At 44.2% G+C, this 16,095-nt stretch overlaps 1 protein-coding gene across 1 annotated transcript; it reads right to left on the bottom strand.

Moving 5' to 3' along the window:
* Positions 1-3,567: 3,567 nt before the first annotated feature.
* Positions 3,568-11,786, bottom strand: nrl (neural retina leucine zipper; the record flags this gene model as incomplete). The annotated part of the gene is made up of 4 exons (XM_080770154.1): positions 3,568-3,738; positions 4,700-4,915; positions 10,525-10,797; positions 11,157-11,786. 4 exons carry the CDS (start codon positions 11,784-11,786, stop codon positions 3,568-3,570), a joined length of 1,290 nt encoding a protein of 429 aa, XP_080626280.1.
* Positions 11,787-16,095: the final 4,309 nt, after the last annotated feature.

The following is a 16,095-nucleotide window of genomic DNA, read 5'->3' as shown; positions in this document are numbered from 1 at the left end:
AGGGAGCGAGAGACACAGGGAGAGGGAGGCAGCGCTGGAGGTGAGGTCATCCTAAACAGCGCTCGGCCAGGGTCACCGCCTCACTATAGAGGGGCCGAAGCACAGATAGGGAGAGGAAAATGGAAGAGAGAATGAGGGCTGAAAAAGAAAAGGGCCTGCAAGAGCCTGAAACGGAGGTATAGTATAGGCCTATAGTCACATATTATGGACAAGAGAGAAGGGTTCAAAGAGCATGTATACACAGTTCAAATCCAGTGTTAATTTAGGCATCTGAACCATGTGGCATACTGATCAGGTCATAACAGGCAAACATTCAGTGGAAATAGGCTAACATTCAGCAAATATAGCTAACTTACAAGCACACAATACATTTCTACGTGATGCCATATGAGCCAAGGGGTTTGATAGAGGGACGAAAATGAAGGGGCCAAGCATAGACCCCCTGGGGGACCCCGGTCAAGAAAGTATATAAGGTTAAACACTTATTTTATGCACTATTACGATGTTGCTCAAAAGATTGCGAAAATAGACAATCCGTTTTTGAAAATCCCATGAGGGATGCAGGAAAGCAAACTGGCAGAGGATGTTAAAAATATTTCGTTTTTTATTTCATACGCATATGAAACCACACTACAATAGGAGCATGAAACCATAATGATGGCAATAACAGTTGTAATCATGTTAATTATAACCCCCAAAAATAAAAAATAAAAAGGCTGAAATAAAGACTTAAATTGCTATATAGGAATTAGGAAGTAAAAATGACACGCTAATCTTGATGAAATGGAAATAGTAAACCAGTAAAGTAAAATAAGAATTGGTACATAAATAAAAACAATAAATAAATACTGTGAATAAATACTGTGAATAAATAGAAACAAATAGATCAATGATTTTAACCTATACCCCAACAAAATAAATAGATCTCTAATGTATCTATACTGGCAATGTTTTGATGAGGCATTTCCATGTTCCATGTTCCTTGTCACTTCCTGACTCTGTCTCCCAGAATTCCACAGTCCTGTCGTCCACAGTGACCAGCTCTGTGGTGATACACAGCAGTGGTTCTCTAAGGGCACGTTCGGAAATACCACACTGGAGCGCACTCGCCTATTAGTTTGCATTGCACAGTGCACTCAGTGCGCTATTTCCGAATGCGAAAGTGTAGCCTGGTAAACCACCCCAGTCGCGGAAAAATCATTACTATTGCAATTGGCATCAAAAAAAAAAAAGAAAAAAAAAAAATCTGTTTTTTACCACTTTCAATAAACATATTCAAAATATCTGCTATTGTTAATTCTTTTTTACTCATATTGAAAAAAATCAGGAAAATGTGGAATCATTTTGAACATTTTGAACACAAATCATCTCTTATGAGGGTCCTGGCACAAAATACTTTCAGATGGTGGTCCGTGCTAGATATTAATTTGGGGAGCTTTAACATGACAATGTTTGAGAACCATTGATGCAAAGGGTCCAGGACCACCCCACAGGAAGACTCCAAAGGCCCTGAAAGGGGCCCTCGAAGACCACCCCCCCCCCCCATATACACACACAGTTTACGTATTTTAACCACTTAGGCCCTATTTTATAATTCGGCTATTTGAAAATAATCAATCTGCCAAGTACGACATGTGAGCTTGTGAGATCGAAAAATGTAGAAAATATTTGAAATACATTTCAAAATTTGAAAAACATTTGTATTTAAATAAATATGACAATTTCTAATGACACACCCAAAATAGGGACACCAGCTTGAAAGTGGTTGAGGTATGCTGGGGGTATGGAGTGATATGTTGTTAGGGGGAGGGGGGGCTAAATTCCTACATTGAAATTGTGATTGTCCATAAGCATTAAGCAGGCTATTCGCCAAGGTGGCGCATGTCGACTCGAGATGCAGAGTCACGTGATAATCGTGTTGGCAGTCATGTGTCTCTTGCATCTCGCATCTCGTGAAATCCTATTTTAGTATACCAGTGGCTCTCAAAGTGGGGTTCTTTAAGGGGGTAACCCTCACTGGTCTGTATAACTGTGAAAGTTATGGGGGTCCAAGTTTGAGAACCACTGGACTTAAACCACTGTTCAAACTCCACTACTTTCGCAAGTTCACATCAGTGTCATCACATCAACAGCTTTTGTCAGTGAGTGAAACACCAGTCATATTTTAGTGCGCTCTACTGTAAGTACTTCCCCAGTGTTCTTCTAATAGCGGGACGTTGTGCCCCGTTGTTTCCAAGCAACCAGTTTTCATTTGATTGATTCTTTTCCCTCATTTTCTTTTTCTATATATCTATTCTAAACACAAGAGAATTATGTATCTTGAGTTTCAGCACAGTTGCTGGGCCCATCCCAGGAAAGGTGTCCTTGTACATTCTATGGTTATTCATGCTTCATCGTACAAATGTGATATTGTGAATAACAAGTCTTGGTGAGCAAAAAAATAAAAAAAATAAAATAAAAAAATAAAACCTCAGTAGGCAACTGTGAAATATTACGCCTGATTTATGCTCTGCCGTCCAACGGTTTCACTTGCCGATATTGGCAGACCTATATGCTTACAATGCGTCAGCTAGTCCAAAAATGCGTCAGCTATCCAAAAACGTTGTGAGCGTGTAGATCTGCAATTTGTTGTGCGTGACAAGGTTATACGACAAAGTATAAATTCAGGCTTTCGCTGGCTAGTACAACTGCATGCCGTGGATACATTGCCCAGCCCTATAGCACATCACATCCATCACCACAGCACTATACTCAGTCCATAGCAGCTTACGGGAGAAACAAAACTACGTGTTAGGGTGTGGATTCAACACAGCCATCCAGAGAGTACGTTCTCGCCATTAAAAGAAAAAAAAAACTAATGTTTGCATAGATAAATATGCTCAGCAGTGTTAGGGACGAATGGAACAGGGTTAACGCAATTCCAAGCCTTTGCGCTCCCATGATTCAGTTTGTGGAGATAGTTTTTGATGGCAGGGTTAATGGGGCCGGTTTGTAGGTTTGGTGCTGAAAGCCGGTCGCCCTGTCCTTGCACCCATTGTCCTCTCAGTTTAACAGCAAGTCCAAACTGAATCAGTGAAGCAACCCTGGCGTGGTTTATCTAACCCTGTATATAAACAGTCAGCTTCCACCTGATTTGCTCAGGTGGCGGATTTCACAGTTGAACCTGAATATCTCTAATACTCAACCACCTCCATCTCTCTCTCTTTCTCTCTCTCCCACACATGCACGCACGCACGCACGCACGCACGCACGCACGCACGCACGCACGCACGCACGCACGCACACACACACACACACACACACAAACACACACACACACACACACACACACACACACACACACACACACACACACACACACACACACACACACACACACACACACACACACACACACTATTCCTCTCACACAAACACTCTCAAACGCCACCCTGCGTTCTTCCTTCCCCAAGTCTGGTCACTTATCATCGATTACTTCATTTAGGTTGGTCCTACCCTCCAAAACAGCACCTCTACCCCCAGCAGCCAGTCTCTCATTATCTTGTCCTTCCCTCCGTGTGGGTGAGCTCAGAGGAAGTAGTCGGGGGGCGGGGAGGTGGGGTTGCTGGGGCGTTGTGCAGCGGGTGGGGGTGCCTCACCGCCGCTCCCGTGGTTGGCACTGACCAGCTTCTCGTAGCGAGCCTTGTAGGCGTCCCGCTCCCTCATGACCCGAGAGAGCTCGCACTGCAACTGCTCCAACTGTGTGGAGAGAGAGAAAGAGAGAGAGATACAGACACACACAGAGAGAGAGAGAGAGAGAGAGAGATGGTGTCATTACTGTCATCACTGCATGAGGTGTATTATGTGAGGTGGTTGCACATTGTGTCACCCACCGGAAATAGCAGATCATGCAACTCAGTTTAAATCAGGCCTCAGTGTCAGAATAAGAATGAAAGGTATGCCACGCATGACTGAGCAAAAGAGAGCATGTGATTAGATTCTAATTTTCGCATTCTCATTCCGTTGGGCATGTTGTATAATGAGTTGAGCAATTACGCATTGATGTATTAATTTATAATGATACACGAACGATAATGATGATAACCATAAAGATATCAGAAACCAATTTGTAATGCTGTGAGTAGATGTTCTGGTTTTACATGCAGGAGACCATTTTACACTGTCTGTGTGGATAGATGGAGAAGACTGGATCATCACCTAGATCTACATATATGGAGCCGGCCAGCAACTCTACATCTGACCTCAAAGCCTTACATCTCCATATATGGAGCTGATCCGCCCCCACCCGTCCTTTCTCTTCTATGTCTCCCTTTTGACTGTCCATTCAAACTCTAGACAGGCCCGCCCCAAAGTATATTGGGGCTGCCACCCTTAGATCTCAATGTATGAATGTTCTGACATTCCATATGTTGATCTGACCTCATCAAACCCTGTACACTCAAGACACGCTCCATATATGACCAGTACAGAATTAATTCCATATGTTGATCTGATCCCCCATGCCAAAGCTCCAGTGCTCGCCCAGCAGTCTGCCGTCACCCAGGTGGATGCGTGCATGCAACCTCAGGGCGTCTTATTGGTGTAAGTACATGTACACAACACATACTGTACACTGTACAGTATGTGTTGTGTACATGTACTTACATACAGTATGTTTGTGTGTGTGTAGTATACTGTATACTGCATAATGTGTGTGTACCTGCTGCGTGAGCACATGTTTCTCAGACTCCAGCGCGTGGCGATGCTGCAAACGCTTGTAGCGGCAGGACTGGGCGTAGCCTCGGTTCTTCAGCGTGCGTCGCTTCTGCTTCAGGCGCACCACCTCGTCCTTGCTCACGCCGCGCAGGTGTCGGTTCAACTCCCGCACCGACAGGCTCACCAGCTGCTCGTCAGAGAAACGATCGTCCACTGCACACTGCCAACAGACAAAGAAGCCATTAAAGTGTTAATTTGACACAGTGACTCACTCACTGCAAGGAAACTTTGAGAAGGAAGATAAGTGGTCACGTGACTGGGCTGCGCCATGACACTTCCATGGACACTTTCATGGGAGCCAAACTCACACCGGAAGTGCAATGAATACATGGCAGTGAATGGAGCCGGCTGGACCAGCTCATAACAAACATTATTTATGAACAATTGAGACCATTGTCATATAATTGGTTCAGGAATATAAAAGAAGACATATCACAGGTTGTTTTCTAATCACTTACTTTTCGATGTGCACAGAGTGCACAGTATATAATTTTATCTGAGGATCTAAACAGCAGCAGGTATCGTTTCTGGCTCCGAAGTATCGCAAGATGTGGCTGCCAGACAGGAAACGGTGGGAAGTCTTGCGATACTTGGTACGTTCAGAAAGGTACTTTGTGCTCTTTAGATACCATACCTCTATAAAGTGTACACATCGAAAAGCAACACAGCAGACAATAATGTGTTACATGTCTTCTGTTATTTTAAGAGATTACTTTACAAAAGGTCTCAGTCATTCATAAATAATGTTTGTTCATGAGCTGGTCACTGAGCTCTCATTGACTCCAGTGTTCTACCAAACTCCCATGAAAGCGTCCATGAAAGTGTCATGGCGCAGCCCAGTCACGTGACCACTTCTCTTCCTTCTCAAAGCTTCCTTGACTCACTGGTGAAGAAGGGAGATGTTTGAGGTGTCATAATCTTAATAAGCTTATCTTGGTCGAAAATTGCCAATCTATGAGCTCACTACGCGTCATACTGTATGTAAGCTAATAGATTGGCTATTTGTGGCTAATGTTCAGCCCAGAATAGGGACGCTATAGGGTTCATGAGGTTACATTTGCATGCAACATTTATAAACCAACCAATAACTTAGAAGGCCCTGACCTTTGACCCTGAGGCATGGCTGGGCTATGGACCGAGCCAATCGGCCCAGTTTCCCAGGGCCTTTTACAAGCGGCCCCTGGGGGAGCTGGGCATGAGGTTGGTCGACAGTTTAATCTAACTAGACACCAGCCTACTCGGGAACGACAGTACCTTCAGTGTGTCTTTGTCACTTTTCTGCTCATATATGGGGATCTCAGTATCAGTATCAGTATCTGTATCTGTATCTGTATCTGTATCTGTATCTGTATCTGTCTGTCTGTCTGTCTGTCTGTCTGTCTGTCTTTTTATGCCTATATATGGAGTTTCCTGATTATAGCAGATATAATTTAGGCTATAGCCCATACATGGGCATATTGATGCCAATACTTCTGTACTTTTACTCAAGTACATTTTTGAATACAGGACTTGTAACAGAGTGGAAGCAACCTCTACATTGTGGTGTTTCTAGTTTTACTTAAAGGAGAATTCAGTGATTTCGGTGATTTGGAAAAAGACCCAGTCCGCCCGGTAACAAGATGTGCACAAGACACGCGACAGGCCAACAGCACGCACATTAAGACCCGCCCCCGCTCTATCATGATTGGCGGAAGGCCCCTCTCTATCCTGATTGGATAAAGGCTGGGCCACCTAGCCAGAAACGAAACCATAAGGTTTTTTGACCCCAGGGGTTAACTGGGGACAGGGATGAACTCCTTATATGGTCAGCACACTATAGTAGGGAGGATTATCACAACAAAACAAAAAAAGAGGTGATATTTGAATTAAATGAAATCACTGAATATACCTTTAAATGCTCCGCTGCATATGGGGGGCCTCGTGCTCACACAACACGTGTCAAGGTGTATCAGGTGTATAAGTGACTGTCCGGCGGCACATTTTGTGATACATGTTCCATGATCCATAATCTGTCATGTAATCTGATTTAGTGTGAGTGACACTGATCAGGATTACACACAGCAATAATAGCAGATATTAAGATAAGCACACGCTCATGCTGTGCTCTACATGCTGTACAGCACCGTGTACAGCACTGTGAGAGACCATTCCAAGTGTTTTGGCTCTTCATGGATTACAAGAACATAGTGAACCATGGCGTTCAACATATTTCACACCTGGATTTGATCTCATGCGCTTCACAGCCCAGTTTTTTTCTTTTTCTTTTCAAATCCTTTTACCGGTATTCAAGTTTTTAAACAAAAGCCCAGGGGCGAGCGTAGATGGCAATTAACCTCGCCCACCAGGCTTTCCACCACCTCGGAGGAAAGCCTGGTCTCTGTTTCATTTCGGTATATGATCCGCTCGGGAGCAGATGATATCGTTACGTCATGTTGTAGTAGTGTTTTGTAGTCGACAGGCAGGAACAACAAATACGAACTTCCTTTTCCCTCAAACCGGAAGAATAACAATAAAAGCTCTCGTAGCCTGCAGCTTTTATTGAGAAAAATCAGTTTGAGGGAAAAGGAAGTTCGGGTTTGTTGTTCCTGCCTTTCGACTACAAAACAATACTACAACATGACGTAACGATATCATCCGCTCCCGCTCTGGTCATATACCGAAATGAAATGGTGCCCAGGATAGATGGCAATAAGTCACAAATTATGAAAAGAATTCAGGAATCAAGTAAGAATAGCATGACATGCAATCAGATATATACTATTAGGTCTGTGTTAAGTGTTGGTGACAAAAACCTTATTCCCCTAAACTATCCCACCCTCCTCCACCCTCAATCCCTAGGACAAACATCTCAAAATTAGAGATTTGTTGTGGTTTGGTGTTAGTCAAAGCATAGGTACCCCACACTATGTGGTTTGTGTGTTGTGGTAGAATGTTATAAAAGTTAATTTCTGATAAAGTCTCAGAACCTAATTTGGGTACCTGCTTTGGATGTAGTACTATAATGTGTGTTCTGGCTGGGAACCCAGAACCCAGAGCTTGTAGATTGTTTATTTTTGCTATTTTTATGGGCATTTTAGAGGCTCTATTTATAATAGAAACCAACAAACAAAAACAAAACAAAGACATCACAAAACGTCACAGGTTCTGGAAAATGTCAGGTTATTGAAGGTTCTGGGTTCTGGGTAAGCCAATAGATGACCTAGTGAACTTCCAGTCAGAGCAAATGGAACGGAGGGCATCCCAGATTCATTCACATGATTTTACTTTGTCTCAATTACTCACTTAAACGGTCATTCACAAAGTCTTAATTGGTTCAACAGTGGAGAGCCGCTCAGACAAGGACTGGCAGGTCTTTGCATAAAGATCCAGTCAAAACCCCTGCCCTCCCACAGAATGACACCTACAGAGTCACCATACTGACATTTATATTCTGGTACTTTCTTTTTGCAATTCAAACAGCTATTGAACTCTTAGATAAACAGGGAAGGAAAGGGGAGTCTTACACGGGGGACAGAGCTTTCAGTGTGGCAGCCCCCACCCTGTGGAACTCTCTCCCAATAGAGATTGCTCCAACACTGGACTCTTTTAAGGCTTCCTTGAAAAGACACAGATTCTCTCAGGCTTATGGCCTATAGTTGTTGATTGTTGTTGGTACATTTTGTAAAGCATCTTTAGGTTCATGAAAGGCGGTATATAAATTCAAGCTATTAATATTAATATTATTATTGTTACAGGGACACTTTGACACGTCGACATGGGCAGAGCGGAGAGGGGCGAAACCGTTATTGTGATTACGGCCACTCTCTACCCACTAGGCTGCTCTACAGCATGGGCACAGCGCATTCAAACGTGACAATAAAATGTGACAGTAAAATGTTCATTCAGTGCAAGAGCTGTGAGACAAAAGGGATTTGAGAGCTTGTGACGCGACAAACCTCCACAAGCAGACCTTAGCCGTGTCTATAAATAGCAACAGCGAGCAGGAGATTTCTTCAAACATCATGTGTGTATGTACAGTAGTGTGCTTGTAATTTATGCTCACAATTTAGAATACAGTATAGGCTAAGGATTTAAAATGAAAAGTGGTTATAAAAGATTAAAATTAGCTGCACTTTTCCTATAATTTTAGAGAGCTATCCTGCAGCAAGTGATACTTAGGTCTATACCCAGACGCTCATAATCGCAGCCTAATGTCCTCCTGATCCAAATCCTTTAGTGTGTGATCCCTCTCTCACCTCACCCTCTGAAGCCTCACATGCTGTTTTCCTATACCAGTGGGTCTCAAACTTTTATATTTTAAAGATCCCCTGTTTGCATTAAGGCCACAGATGTAAATGGACCCGACCCGTAAGGGATTTGTTTCCTCTATGATCTCTCTGGTCCGTATAGTCCCTAACGTAGCTGGAGACCCCCGGAACCACCTCAAGGACCCCTGAGAATTTCTGTCCTAAAGGCCTTTCACACGATAAGCACTATAACGATAACTACTGTATCATTCACCATTGTCTTTGTTAAAGCTGTGGCGTGAACTCAGCCATCCACTTGTTGAGTTAGAATGATTTTTGAAACAATATCTTTATAATCGTAGTTATAGTGTGTGGTGTGAACAGCCATTTATACCAGTGTCCTTGACCCCCAAGACATTATCATATTTGAACTGGGGACCTCCCACCCTGACAAGCACTTGGAATGTAGAAGTTGAGGCATTCAATTTACTTTGACTCGGTTCCACAGATAAATATTGTGAAAATAGTCGTTAATCGTCTATTTTCACAAATGTTTGCCACTTTCTTATATTATTTGTCAATTTGGCCAATGTTTTGCCAATTTTTATAGCATAGTTTGTTGATTGATTTTGATGCAGTAATGGTCTTTCTCTTTTCTTTCTTGAATTATTAAAAATGTCTTAAAAGTCCTTAAATCGTCACTTCAAAGTTATCTGGGGACCCCCCCCCCCCAAAAAAAAAAAAAAATCAAGTGGGGACCGCCTAGGAGGTTGAGAACCACTGCTTTATTACTATCGCTTTTCCCTATAACTTAACTGTCACTTCATTGTCTCCACCAGGCCGAAGGCATGGGGAGAGAGTATGTTTTGCACTCCGTCCGTGTGTGTGTGTGTGTGTGTGTGTGTGTGTGTGTGTGTGTGTGTATGTGTGTGTGTGTGTGTGTGTGTGTGTGTGTCCGTCTGTGTACAGCTAATCTCCGGTACAGTTAACCCGGTCGATTCCACATTTTGCACACACACTCCCTGGATGCCAACGATGAACCTCTGCCCCAAAATTTCCAGAATGGCCTTACTCCTCCAGATTTTGTCCAAAGATCCCGCAAATCGTTACACAATATCTCTACAGTTATGTATTCAAGACTTATCTGTCCGATATTTCATATTCCATTCTAATTGGCTAAGATTGGCTTTCAAAGTTTGCAGGATTGGCCCGTTTTGAACAAAAAGCCTCAAATCATGAACGCAGCGTGCGATTTACGTGAAATCTTTCATAGTCTTTCCTACTAGGCTGAGGAATATATCCCACCCTTTTCACAATGGCCTGTTATAGCGCCACCAACAGGTGGATTTTTGCAAAATACATTTTTGGAACAAAATGCCTCCAATCAACCAATCAACCAACGCCATCAAGGCGTAAGAAGAAATGGTACCCTTTTCACATTGGCCTATTACAGCGCCACCAGGAGGCCACAACCTGACCTGCCCTGGTGGAGACCTGTGTCCCAAGGGGCACTTTGTCTAGTTTAACATGTTTGTCTGTATACCTGGTTGAGTTGGAGGTGGTGATGGTGGTGGTGATGGCCGTGCATGGGGTGATGCTGATGGTGGTGGTGTTGATGGTGGTGGTGGTGCAGTCGGCCCTGGGGGCTGAGAGGTTGTGGGTAGGAGCCTGAGGTCTGCGCGGCAGCGGAGTTGGGAGGTCCGGACGACAAGAAGAGCAGCTGGCGATGGCACATGTCCGCGCCCTTAATGTCGCCACCGCTGTCACTGCCCGAGTCCCCCAGGTTACTGGTGGAGCTCTGGGAGAGATTCGGGAACTGAGGGAGGACAAGGGACATGCAGAGAGTTTATAGCAGGGGTTATCAAACTTTTGGCTAGCCGCTTACATCTGACTTTATCTGACACTGACATCTGACACTAATTTAAGAGAGAGGGAAAAAGAAAGAAACAGCCTGCTGTTCATTAGCGGTTTTTGCAACACCTGGGTGTGAATTCATAGCAGGACTCCATTTTATGGGAGACATATTTTTGGCAACCACACACTTGATTTATAGAGCAGTTTCAAAGTTGAAAATGAATCAAAGCGGGTCCATTTGGTTCTAATTATCGCACACTCTCAGAGTTTGATAACCACTGAAATACAGAATATTGTCCATATTCAATAATTAATCATTACCTGTGAGCTGACCGCTGCGGCGGCAGAGTTGAGCAGAGCCTCCACGGCGTCCTCGCATCCCAGGAAGCCGCCGACTGGCCCCCCCCTCTCTCTGTCCCCCCGCTCGGGACCTCCTCCCAGGGACCCCAGCAGAGAGGCGGGCCCACCCGGAACCTCGCCTCCGAACTGCTGCTGCAGCGCCGCCAGCCAGATCAGGTCCTCCAGGGAGGCGGGGTTGGGCCCCTGTGGCCCCCCGTGGTGGGGGGCCGGGCTCCCCTCCATGTTCCCCTGGGAGCCCTGGGAGCTGATGCCAGACGTGAAGCTGTCGGAGAGGGGGAAGGAGATGGAGGAGGACGAGGAGGAGAGCGAGGAGGAGGCGGACGGGGGCGGGTGGGAGTCACTGAGCGTGGGCGAGGGCGGCAGGGAGTTGTACGGGCTGGAGTTCAGACTGGAGTCATGAGGGTGGCCGCCAGGGTACGGGGAGCTGGAGGGGTCATGGTGGGGGAGGCCGGACTTGGGGTACGTGCAAGGAGGAGCGAGCGGAGGGGTGTCGGACTTGACCTCGAACTTGAGGAGGTCAAAGTCGTTCAGGTACTCCATGGCGAGCGGGCTAGGGGGCAGGGAGGGCATCGGGAGGGAGGGAGAGGACATGTTGCGTCTGCGGGGGTTTTCGGCGGCCAGGCTGTTTCGCGTGTCAGGATCATGCGCCAACCCGCTCCGCAGTCTCAGGGCAGTCCATACACAACGGCGGGACTGATGTCCGTCTCCTGGTCAGGTGTCCAGCGGCAGACTGGTGATTAAGTGAGGTTCCTTTTGTGGCAAAGTGCAAGTGCCGGTGCCCTTATCTCGTTGTCCCCACTGCGGAAGGGTGATCAAAAGGAGAATTTATTTTTTATAAGCAAGAGTCTCAAACATAATTATATTCCCTATTCTGGGCATATCATAATAGGCAAACATTCAGCAAAAATAGCACAGATCTACAAGCTTAGTTAAAAGTTCTCTATAATAATAACATGCACTTGACCACGTATTAAATTATATGACAATGTATTAGGTGGCTTATAGTCACCACACATGAATGTGTGTATTAAAGTGTATGTCTGTCTGAACTGTTTGTGTGTTATAGTATTAACTTGCTAATCCTCGACAGATCCCCCATTGTTCACCACCTTAAACACACACACACACACACACACACACACACACACACACACACACACACACACACACACACACACACACACACACACACACACACACACACACTCTCTCTCTCTCTCTCTCTCTGGTGTGCAAAGTAATACTCTTTATTTGTATAGCAGAATCACTAAGTTGAAGCTATGCAACATATTGTCTTGCTGCTAGTGTGTGCTGATTTGAAAACCTGTGTCTCAAAATTGATTTTATTAGCTAATCATGCAAGCTAATATTAAAAACATATAATTTAATCCCACAATTTACAAGCAAATAACAGGTTTATAGTTCTAACTTAATAAATATGCCTTGTGTAATAGACTCGTCCTAAAAAAGTCCAGGGTAACTTTCTCAAACTCAATATGAAACAATAACATTGAGATGACTAATATCAGAGTCAGATGAAGCTACACAATAGGGCACATAATTGTAATATTTCTAGAAAGATCTCTTGACCACAGAATTCAAGCACAAGTCTAGGCCTTAATCATGTTTGACAGAAAGACTTTTCGTTTCGTAAGACTAAATCCAGTTAGGACATAATTATATCGGTTTATAGATTAATCCTTCCCAACTCTTTCTAAAATAACTCAAGCATGAAAATGGAAAGAACATAACATAATTAATTTAGTAATAACATTAATTGTGTTGAAAGAGTGCAGTAAGTTTGACATGTACTGTATAGTGACTACTCTGTGTGCATATGTCATTACCACAAATTAACATCTTACTTTTGAACATGTCAGTTAGTTATTCTACATATTTGAATTCAAATAAAGATGAAAGTCTTAGTGGTCTAATTTACAAACATTCCCATGTCTTCAAATGTTTAAGTTTCAACATACTGTAGCTGTTAACGTGACACAGGGATATAAACTCAAAACAGCAAAGGGCTCCTCGGTAAATAAAAGTATAGACTACTTGCAATATTACTTTAGTGTTAGTTTGTCCATTTGTGACTCTGGGAATGTACAAACGTAACCAAATGGTCCAGTAAAAGTATTGTAATGTGTAATAATTCTTCCAGTTGGTTACACTGCTCATTAAGCCCAAACTAAAGGCACCACCACATTGGTCTAAAACATGACATAACAGAAAGCAGAAAAACCATGAGTTCCATGGAGGCCTCAACCTGGCCGCGGGCCCAGTGTCCCAGAAAGAGACGCACACAGGCGGACGGACCGATGGACGGACACGCACCACAGTGAGAGGTGCTGGGAGGGACGGAGAGAAAAAAGTAGAAGGAAACATGTGGACAGATAAAGGGAACTAGAGGGATGGGGACCGGTCAAACTGAATGAAGTGGTCTTACCGTTTTGGTCATAGAGAGGACAGACGACTGGGAGCTTCGTTCAACATTTCCACACCCACACCAACATAATTGACTGACTATCTGACTGACTGACTTGACTGACTGCCTCACTGACACGCTTTGGCCGGGGACACAGAGACAACGAGACAACGGGGAGTGTGCGGGTGTGTGTGTGCGCATGTGAGTGTGTGTGTATGACCACTCTGTCACTGCCCCCCTCTCTTTCACTCCCTCTCTGATGCAAATCCCCTGTTCGTAGCCATCCCCTCCTCTCTCTCTGTCTCTCGCCTCCTCTCTCTCTCCCCCTCTCCCTCTCACACACCCTTTGCTCTCTCTCTTTCTCTCCCCCCTCTCTCTCTCCCCCTCCCTCTCTGCTTCCTCTCTCTCCCTCACTCATTCCCTCTTTGTCTGTGTTAATTTAATTGTCATTGTTAATTAATGCTATATTAATATACTTAATTAATGCTAACTAAGTAAAAATTACCTGAACAGATCAATAGTGAAAAAAAAGTGTGTCTGTCTGTCTGTCTGTCTGTCTGTCTCTCTGTCTCTCTGTCTGCCTACCTACCTTCCTATCTATACCTATCTATCTATCTATCTATTGTCATGGCCAAAACAGGGCACACACTGAGTCAACATGCACGCACGCACGCACGCACGCACGCACACACACACACACACACACACACACACACACACACACACACACACACACACACACACACAATCTATGTAAAAATGACATAATAGGGAAGTGTGTGTGTGTGGTCAACTGGTCACTGTGGTGTGTGTGTGTGTGTGTGTGTGTGTGTGTGTGTGTGTGTGTGTGTGTGTGTGTGTGTGTGTGTGTGTGTGTGTGTGTGTGTGTGTGTGTGTGTGTGTGTGTACGTGTGTGTGTGTGTGTGTGTGTGTGTGTGTGTGTGTGTGTGTGTGTGTGTGTGTGTGTGTGTGTGTGTGTGTGTGTGTGTGTGTGTGTGTGTGTGTACGTGTGTGTGTGTGTGTGTGTGTGTGTGTGTGTGTGTGTGTGTGTGTGTGTGTGTGTGTGTGTATGTGTGTGTGTGTGTGCGTGTGCGTTTGTGTGTGTGTGCACGTGTGCGTGCGTGTGTGTGCGTGCTTGCATGTGTTCTAAATTGTGATATTATCATAAAGAAGTTGGTATAAAGCATGAATGACCTGGGGAGGGGGGGAGGACATAAAATAGAATACTTGGCAACAGTCAGTTGAAAGCACATCACCAAGCATATCACCAATCAAAAGCACCAAGATGGATTAAAAACAAAATATAAGAAGCTCATTTCCACCGTGGTCCATTATAAAACACCCAACACTAGTATAGCAAAGGAAAGCAGAAGGATGGCAAACTAATCAGACCAATAGCCATTAGAATTGGAGACTCTGCTGCCACACAGTGGGCATTCAGAAGTACAGTGATGTCAGCCAGAGTGGACAGCATGTCCACAGAGCGCTGCCGGCTGCCACATACTGTAGCTGCCACGTACACACACAGCAAGGTGTTGTTGTAACCAACCAATGAAGCAAATTAAGTTTCTGTTCCACTCAGGACAAAGAGTGTCAGGGTGCTGCTATTGTGCATAATAATGTTGACCCACTGGAAAGGCTCTGCCGCACTAAATTTAATGGAACCTACATCATTTCATTATGTAGGTTCACAACCTTGTGTTTATCCATTTCATTCATTCACTTCATGTGGATAAAATGGGATTCATAGCCCATATATGAACCACTCCCAAATGAATCCCACATTTAGGCTACAGAACATACCGTATGTTTTATACACCTTAATGAACCTGACATATCCCATGCTATATAAATGTGAGAAATCCGAAGTTAATGATGAACTTTAGTTAGAAAGCATTTATAATAACCATATATATTCTGAGGCAAACATTTGGTAGAAATAGCAGATCTACATGTACAGTACAAGCTCAGTGATCTGGTAGATTAGCTGTTTTTGGCTCAGACAAAAGGGGAAAAGGTACTACAGTATGGGGGACTATACGGTCAACGATGTATAGGGTTGAAGTGGTTAAACAGTTTTCACAAAATGAAAGACAGGAAGAAATAGATAACCTGAAAAGTAGATATAAAACAATGCTTCCATCCCATGATCTCTTGATGTAGTCATTACAAGTCATTACACCACTGATGACGCAACTGATGACGAAGGTACAGTCCTCAGCCCAGAGTGACCTCAGAACAAGTATAATGTCTTCATCTGAGAATCTGAGGCACACTGGCTCACATCATGCCGTTAAAATATGGCGAGGGGCCTGACCCTGTCCAGATTTTAAAGCAATTAACAATATTATAAGATCAATTCTAAATCTCACAGTTAGAGATGCAATAATCGGGGTAATGTGATCTTCTTTCTTAGCAGCAGCATTTTGCTGAAGGCACCCCAGATAGCTTTTTATCAATGCCAGAGGACTGGGT

Source organism: Protomyctophum bolini (genome assembly GCF_963924005.1).
Source record: "Protomyctophum bolini genome assembly, chromosome: 8".
Taxonomy (NCBI): Eukaryota; Metazoa; Chordata; class Actinopteri; order Myctophiformes; family Myctophidae; genus Protomyctophum; species Protomyctophum bolini.
The sequence above is the reverse complement of the archived record's forward strand: the minus strand, read 5'-3'. Positions and strand labels throughout refer to the sequence as shown.